Source organism: Mya arenaria, chromosome 2, assembly GCF_026914265.1.
Source record: "Mya arenaria isolate MELC-2E11 chromosome 2, ASM2691426v1".
Taxonomy (NCBI): domain Eukaryota; kingdom Metazoa; phylum Mollusca; class Bivalvia; order Myida; family Myidae; genus Mya; species Mya arenaria.
The window spans coordinates 65,529,662-65,538,816 of NC_069123.1; the positions used below are offsets into that span (position 1 = coordinate 65,529,662).

General features: G+C 34.3%; 1 protein-coding gene across 1 annotated transcript in view; it reads left to right on the plus strand.

Annotated features, from left to right (window-relative positions):
* LOC128224459 (substance-P receptor-like) overlaps positions 1-5,886 on the plus strand; it is a 9,653-nt gene extending 3,767 nt beyond the window's left edge. Inside the window, exons 3-5 of the mRNA XM_052934302.1 lie at positions 1,766-1,856; positions 3,247-3,380; positions 4,751-5,886. Of these exons, the coding sequence (XP_052790262.1) occupies positions 1,766-1,856; positions 3,247-3,380; positions 4,751-4,874 (349 nt within the window). The 3' untranslated portion in view covers positions 4,875-5,886. The remainder of the gene's footprint in view (positions 1-1,765; positions 1,857-3,246; positions 3,381-4,750) is intronic.
* Positions 5,887-9,155: the final 3,269 nt, after the last annotated feature.

Sequence of the window (9,155 nt, forward strand, 5' to 3'; positions counted from 1 at the left end):
GAAAGACACGAAAGAAGGGATATTTATATATAATGAGCACGAAATGTTTGCCATACGAATTATATCATGTCTATCACACGCAATATTGTGCCAAGCGAATTTCTTGTTAAAACTACACAAAATTTAGGCAATGTCTCGCAATCATAGCAGCTGCAAATAAATAGACAATAAAGGTCTAAGAATGTAACCAGATGAGCTCTCGGTAATGGCCGTTCAAATGAAATTTGCATCGAATCCCATACAAGTAATTGTTGAGTATTTACTGAAGTGTACACAGGATTACAACCGTATTAATTACGAAAATGTTGGCATGCACACATAAAACAAGCGCCGCGGAACAAACGCCAACGATCGGCTAATGATGTTTGTTCCAGACAAATGGGTTATTTTGCAACTATAATTTATACTATAGTTAACGGGTTTTTTATGAGTATGTGCATTTGTCTCCGGCATCATGGGCACCGCGTTTCATTTATATGTCTGTAAACGGTTTTTACGCGGTATGCCAATCACAAGTTTGCACGATAACTCCGCGAGCATGCGACTAATTGTATAAAACTAGACAACTTACTATTACTAATGTTTTGCACATACAAGCAATTTAATTTGACAGAAGAAATCATTTATAATTGACCAATCAATAAACAGTTCGACTTAATTTAATCATACCAAAGAATAAACCGGTTTTGTACAATTGGCTGCAAACATACATGTCAATACTTTGTTTCGTGAATATATCATTACGCGATAAATAAGTTCAGTGTAAGTTGCAATATACTGTACTGAGTGAGCACTAAAAAATGTATACACGAGGAGCCACGGCTGAATTACTTACTTTTGATGCTCACGAGGGAATTTTAATAGAAAAGAGGTAAACATAGAATTATATAATAGAAATTGCAAGATTGTTAATTTTAAATTGACGACGTTGAAATTTGATCCCAACCCTGTGCGTGCTGTGACGTTTGACTGAGACCTGATTGCGGGATTAGAAATCAAAACAGTGAAAACAGTTTTTCTGGATATATATATATATATATTGATGCAATATAATATCTTATTATTTCTCTGACAAATCCCTATAAACTACTGAAGCATATACTAATTTTAAATAGTTGTTCTATTATTCTTTTTATTCCGTTTGTTTACAACAGTAACGGATAGTTATAAGAAAATCTCTTTTTCTGCCTTCTTTGCGTGTGGGTATTAGCACATTTGTTAGATGAAGTCTAGCTGATGCCATCCCATGCCTTAATATCAGGTAGTAGTCAATATTAATATTGATCTGATATCAACATCTTAATATTACATGGAAAACGAAGGAATTTTCACACGGCTTGTTCACATTTAACGTGATTTGATGCCGTGGAAAAGGAATGAAAAATTGGTGAAGAACTTCACCTTTTTCAATTTTTGCCGAAAAAAAGGTAGAAAGATTATAAAACACTGAAAACCAACGAACAAGGGATTTACCTTAGCGATTTCGAAGAACTATTGTGATCATGAAATATTGTCTAGTAAACCAACTCAGATAAAACTTGATCAATGTCTATTACGGGAAATTCGGCAGACAAAATACGGCCTGAATTATCAAGAGCTTACCTTGAGCACTTTGTTTGTTCGAATTAGGCGTTGTTTTTGGAAATGACATTTGTAAGGGACATATTTAGCTTATGAATAATTGATAGAGCAATTGACCGTATTTAAAATGATGTGAAGAAAGGAATTATAAGACGACAAAACACATTATCTGAATCTTTTCTAGGTACAAGTACATACAAGTCATTTGGTTCTGCTCCAACTGGCTGGCCATGAGCAATTCCTGCTACAATCCATTCATCTACGGCCTTCTCAATGTAAGTACCAGTGTTTAGTACTCTTTAAACTATCGTTACCAATTACAGGTACATGCATCTTCCTTAATATCCGATAGACGATCCAAATCTGTTTTAACTTATGTTTTAATTAAAGTGCATTTTTTCAATTAATAATGAGTTAGAGAATACATACAAAATGGAATACCGTTGATGATCGAGCTGTTCGGTTTTGAATGTTTGTGCCATATAAGTGTTCTGTTTATTTTCGTTGCTATAGTATATCCGACATCAAGGCGGTAACGGCGATGTCAAATATCCTATCTCACCGCGTTCAGTTCGTGGTAATCTATCCGCACGCTACTCGCTGCACGAAAGCTTGTAAACTATTTTATTCCGTTCTCAAATCGTAACTAGACAATTGAGCAAAAAATTATATTTTGACCCAATAATCTTTAGATAAATCATCACGAAGCAAAATAAAATCATTATCAAAACAACATTAAAATTATGTATTTCTGCTTGAATACCAACTATTTAAACGTAAGGTACTTTAATGAACAAGAAACAAATCCCGACTGTCAACAACACAATTTATATTCGAAAATGATCAATAGCTGGTAGGCTCCACTTAAGTAATGGCAAAATTAAGGGGTTAGCCACGTTAGAACTTCCAATGTTTGTATAAATCGAAAATATTAAGTGACCACTGAACTGGTCCAACACACTTACTTGGTATTTGCAATTATAAAGACGAATGCTGAAATATTGCTTAACTGTCGTATGCCATTTCCTTGAGACACACAACATAAACACGTTTGACGTTACATTGTCAACTACAAACTTAACACTTGTGATATAAATTGATGGTAACTGCACTTCGCACACATTAAGAATAATTTATATTACTTGAGTAGTGGTTCATGCAACTATCACGTTTTCACATGCGTGTTTTTCTCGTGTAACGAACCAACGTTTGTTTATGAATAACGAGATCTAGTTCCAGATGATGTCATATTTTGTTAGCAATTTAAAAGAAACCCTCAATTTTAGCAATAATAACTGGTTTGTTGAATTAATTTAATCTTTGATAGCAATAATTGAGATCGACAGCACTATTCCAAATTATTTAACGCTATGACAATTTCGACGTACTTTGATCAGAAATTTGACGGCACTTTAAAATACCATCTTGATGTGCGAATCGCATAATTCTTTCATGTTTGCTTAATAAATTTTGATTAACCAAATATCAATAACTAGCCAGTATTTATCTATTTCATTTTAAAATAAGAAACTGTTTTGGATGAGTCTTTGGAGAACCATTTTAATTTATTTTGGGAAAATACAAATTAATACAATTTTTAAGTGTTCTGTGCTTGCACAATGATCACAAATGCCACTTGAATTATTTTCGTCTTTTCACACAAAGGAGAAGTTCAAGCGTGAGTTCAGGGCACTGTTTTCCAAGGCACGATGTATACGGTCCTCTGGGACATCTGGTCTGAATGGCAATGATCTCACAGACGATTCATCAGGGACAAAGCGCATCATGCTAACCTTTAGGTATTGTTACACTTTGATGAACGAAGGAATGTCATTGCTGGATTGTTAGTTTAAACATTATATATTTTAGAACGATTGTGAAGAATTTTATAATAACTTATACTAAGGCACTCTTATTGGCACGCGTGCGCGAGAGTGATGTGTTGCGTTATGGGGGAAAACTGGGTGCCCGGAGTAAATTCACTTGTCCGGCTTGGTGACCACTAACCAACTCACATGCGCACAGGCCGGGATTGGAACCCTGGTCACCTTGGTAAGAAGCGAGTGCTCACCACTGCGCTAACAGACCTGTGATAAGTTTTTGTATGTCCCTAATGCTAAACATGCATATACGAAAAATGGTTCTTGAAAAACTTTGTTCAGTGACATTATGCATTGTTACAAAGCCATCGATATTACAGTGTTTTTATTAGCAGTTAAAATTGAATATCAGAAATTAAATTATTTGCAATAAAATGAATTGTTTAACGTTGAATGGTCTGAATATAGAAGTGCAAAACAAAAAAGGCTCAACATTGAAACCTACTAACCAATTAGATTAACGTTTTTACATAATAATTATATATGTTCTAAACCAGTTTGTCAGCAAATAGTATAATTGAAAAACTTTGTTTACGCTGTTGCCGTTTTGCGTATGAATCAAGCGCTTCACAATATCATATTAGGTAACGTGATTCACGAATGATATCATTGACGAATGCGGCACGAGCTTGTTATAACAATCTAAGCAATAATTACCTTTTTTGACGGCAGTGTGGAAAATGTATGTTTCGTGCGAATTAAACTGATAACATATTACGTACTAAATTGCCATAGGAGTTGAATATCCGCTTTTGAAGGTTTTGTCCATCAGACAGATTCAATTTAGCCAAACAGCATGCAAATATATCATTAATCTAGAACCCGTCTGTGGTATGACAGTCATTAGCCATTCATCTGCCATCTGTTAAGAATTTGCAGCCATCAACAGTCAAACAGCTCGTTTAAACACACAAACACAATGATTCAAGCAAAAAAAATGACAGTCCCTTTTAGTTCACTAATGACAGTCAGAGACATTTCTGCTACACTAAGAGCAAATTGTCATTTACCTTAATGGCAAAGGAAATAAATCATATATTATTTTTAATTCCCAATTACCTTTACACACGAGGGGTTCGTGAATTTGATATATCATTTAAAATACTTATTAAAATTATTGACTGTAAAATGTGTAAAGCAATATTTGATGAGACAATAGCTATCTTTTAAAATCAAATCTATGTTTTGATAATTGGCAAATGAATCGAAATATAATTACAACATCTAGTTGATTGTCCTTGTTAGTCATAACCTCTTCCTACAGCAGTAGTATTATTTTTTATTTCTAGAGCACCAAACAGCAATGGCCAAGTGGGTCGGTCCTGGCAGACTAGGATGAATCGTTCCAGTGTTTCCTACCATTCCTACGCAAAGGGAACAAAGAGACCGGATCTTGCTCATACTTCTTTTTGAAACCACACACCTGTTTCTTGGGTTGTTTTGTCTTTTAGATGAACGATACATGTATTTTCGGTTAACGTTACATGCCGAAAAGTGCAAACTGATATAGTTGTCGTGCACAGTACTCATCTTAGACGCCTGCAACGAGCATACTTCAATTTGCAAAGAAACTTTTTTAGAATTACGTCAACTACCAATGTAAGGGCTGGGTATTAAACGATCGGGATGCAGCAACTTATTTGTTCATTGTGCACAATTGTATCGTTCAACCTTAGCTTTAAATTGCGTTTGCAAACACGTTGAAACTCACTATAGAGCAGTTTCCTTCATTGTGACCGTACTCTGCTGATTGACATGCACGCTTCGCTTAGTATGTAGTCGCCATACATTTTGATATATAAATCTTTAAGTATTTAAATGATTAGAACTATATATGTTTGATATATTTAAACATATACGTTTACATATATTGTAAATATTAAAAACTTGATACGAAATTTCTGAAGAAAAAAACCGAAAATGTTATTAAATGGATTTAAACGATTCGTACACGCAAATTACGGTGAATTGCCGCTTGCAAACATGCAGATGTCGCCTTAATCTGGCTAAGAATATGTCGTATCTTCTTAGATGACCTTGGTCGAAACATGGTTTATGACAAACACCATAATATTGGGATATTTGATATCTTTAAGGTATTTCGTTGGTTTTATACAAACACCATAACATTGGGATATTTGGTTTTTCTAGAGTATCTCATTGGTTTTATATGCTGTTTAAAAACGGGCCACTTAATTCTTTACGAGTAATTGTGCCCCAGACAGGCAATCGTAGCTATTTGTGAGTTAGTAAATATACCTCGGAAACAGGCAATCATAGTTTATTTTAAAATATTTTTTAAAAGAGTCTCTTATTCAATTTAAAACATTATGGTTTTGCAAAACTTAATAGCGTTAATGTCAAGACCTCCACAATACGCAGACTATTTAGCATCTAACATTATAAACTCTTTCCTAATTTGTATGAGAAAACATTAAACGGTAAAAGTAATTTTGTGTTGTTGTATGTCGATATTGTATGAAATAAAACAACGATTTCTATCAATGATGGCAAAACATTCGTTTTTTGTTTTAGTTAAGACATAACAACAACCATTTGATCCGATAGTAAATCTTGTTTCTCTTGTTCATGTTATTTAATCATTTGAAATAAACTACATGGATTTTGAATTAGGCTTATTCCATATTTTTTCATTCAAATAAAGTTAGCCTTTTGCTGTCAAATTACTTCTGGTAATCGTCCAACCTGTGTTTCAATATTTAAAGATGTTTTATATATAAAACACAGCTTTATTATTTTCTTTTCCAACTTCGACGCGATTTCACAATTATTCCGATATTGAGGTTTATGATGATGTACTCGAGCCCATATGGCTGCAATATGGCTTGACCACGCCACGTCCCAGAGCGGGACTTAAATTGTGTAAGCCAAAGATTGAAATTACCCTCACAGGTTGTTGGGTGAATACTCAAAAGTAGTTATTTCGAAACAAAACTGTCGTGCGAGCCTCGAATAAAATATAGATGGTTCAACAGGGCTGATTTTTTTTAAACAAATGAAAGGCTTCCCTCTTTGGGGCCACCCAGCAGGTTTTTCGCCGTGGCTTCATTGGCTCAAGATGATTATAGTTATCTTCATAACAAAGAGTCAAACGTTCTCTTCGCAATGAGCACTTTCCAGTGGTTCGATGAAGGAGCAGTTCACCATGCAATCCACAGTCCTAAAAACAATCTCTTCAAGGTTATTAGCTCTTGCATTATTAGACCGAAGTGGAATTCATTTCTTTTTGTCTTTATTTCCATTTTTGCAGAACCTGAAATAGGCGATATCTGTTCGTATGTTATTCGTCTCGAAGTGCTTGATGTAAACGCGATAAATTTCCCTGGATGAGTTATAAAGTTTGCGATCACAAGGGGATCATCATTTAATGGAATCAACACTATAAGTGAGAAGTGGACAGAAGTTATTTCACAAATAAGAGCCGGTTGACATTTCCCAATCCGTTTGCAAGGATTTGTTATAAATAATTGAGACTAAGACTTTTAAGCCCGACTTGATTCGATAATTTCCAAATTTGATATGCCTCCTGAGATCTTCGTTTTTGTAACAAGACCTACGTGCTCATTAAATTACACAGAAGTATTTATGTTTATTACTCCGTGACACAAGCCAGCTATCTGTCTTAAGTGCGTGCCTGACATTTGCCGTGTAGCACACAAGAAAACAGTGTACACTATAAGAAAGCTAATTTTGAGATAAATCTTTTTACCGGTTTACTGGGATAATGATTTATTATCTGACAATTTTATGTAAATTACGTACGAAAGCGGAATAAAACAGAAAAACAACGGAACAAACATTATTTTAAGAGAGTTAATATAAGCAACCTTTTTTCTAAGTGCAAACGAGCAATTAACGCTAAAATGTAGATCAGACATTTTTAATTTAACGTCACATTAGTTTTTAACATAATGCATTTTAACAACCGTGCACGTTTTGCAAACTATTTTATTGTACATACATACTCAAGCTCAATTTTCCAACTTTTACAACCACTCTTTATAACCCACTCCAGACATATCTAAAGAACATAATTCCCCTAGCTAAAATTGTTCAATGATAGAATAAGGCGGCGCCGTAAAGGAAGGGTGATTAAAAAGTGTTCGTACCACTATGGTGAACTCGTAATGTTTTAATGTAAGCCTTTGTCGTAGAACATTGACACCTTCAAACAAAGCCTTTAATGCACCAGAAGACGAGGAGTGTTATCGGAACACGTGCATGTCTATAGGTCTATTGTTTTTTATTAAAATGTTTTTCTATTGACAACATTATCTGAACATTTTAAGTGGCCGATCATAACCGACTGCATATTCTGCGAGGGTTTGGAGATATGACAAAGGGTGCAAAACTCTTCTGCGAGGGTCTGTGGGTATTAGAAAGGGTGCAAAACTCTTCTGCGAGGGTCTAGAGGTATTAGAAAGAGTATGCATATGATTGTAACAACAAGAACACGTGAATGTTGCAGTTGAATCTTAAACTTAGTCTAAACTAATGCTTGACTGATTTTTGACTAGGCTAACTGATATTCTCACAAATCACGCCTCGTGCCCTTGTATATATCATATTAAGGGTCTATACTAGTGATGGGCCGATGATCGCCGATAATCGATTATATCGGCAGACATTCGTAATTCAGCGATCGGCGACCTCATTGTTCAATAATCGAATGATAAAAAAAAGGTTTGCTTAAATGTAGTAAATTTCCAACTTTATATAGCGCAGTAACTTAGAGCTAAGGGAAGTAACCGCTACTTTGAGTTTTAACAGTACTTTCATTTAGTTTTTCTTTGCGTTCAAATAACTTTATTATGGCGGACGGTTAGGGGAACATCGATCTCAAAATATTTGATTACCCTGGATAACGGTCCTCCTGCTGCTGGAAAAGTGCAAATTATTCCAGCGAAATGGTTAGGGTCATTCAAGCCCAGATTATTATGAAACTAGGCTTGATCGACCCCAGCTGTGCTCACATATTGAAATTAACGTCAAGATCAGTCGATGTAAAAACAAGAAATATTTGAAGAATGGAAATGTTTGCCGTCATACTCCGAAAATACGTGAGGAAAGTTTTGCTATTTTAATTTCGAATTACTCGTGTTATTTTTAATAGCTAATGCCATTCAAGACCAATTTGATATGTCTCATTTTTTTCAATTGAATTTTCAAAACCTGTTTAATTAGATAAATCATTGACTTTGTCCAAATGAAAATACATATGTATCATACAGGAAAAGACATGGTTGAAAATTATCAACCAAACGCCATGGTCAACCATGTCATATTTTATTTACAATAATTTATATATTAATTAATAATGTTATAATATATAAAAATATTTAAATAATATTAATTGATTAGTCAACTAACGTAAACCTCACCATGAAATGTTTTCTTACTTCATAAACCTTGGAATATTTGTTTTTTATATAAGTTTTAGAATTATTCAATATGGCAGAAATAATACCTGTTTTCTGAAATGAAATACAGATGAAAACTAAGGTCCTTATTGATATATACAGTTGAAAATTATGCTTTTTCTGTCCGATTACAGCCGATTAATCAGATAATCGATCGATCAGGGTCTCCGATTAATCGATCATGAAAATTCAAGCCGATTGCCCATTACTAGTCTATACCAGTGTACACAACATACTAGAAAAAAATGTATGG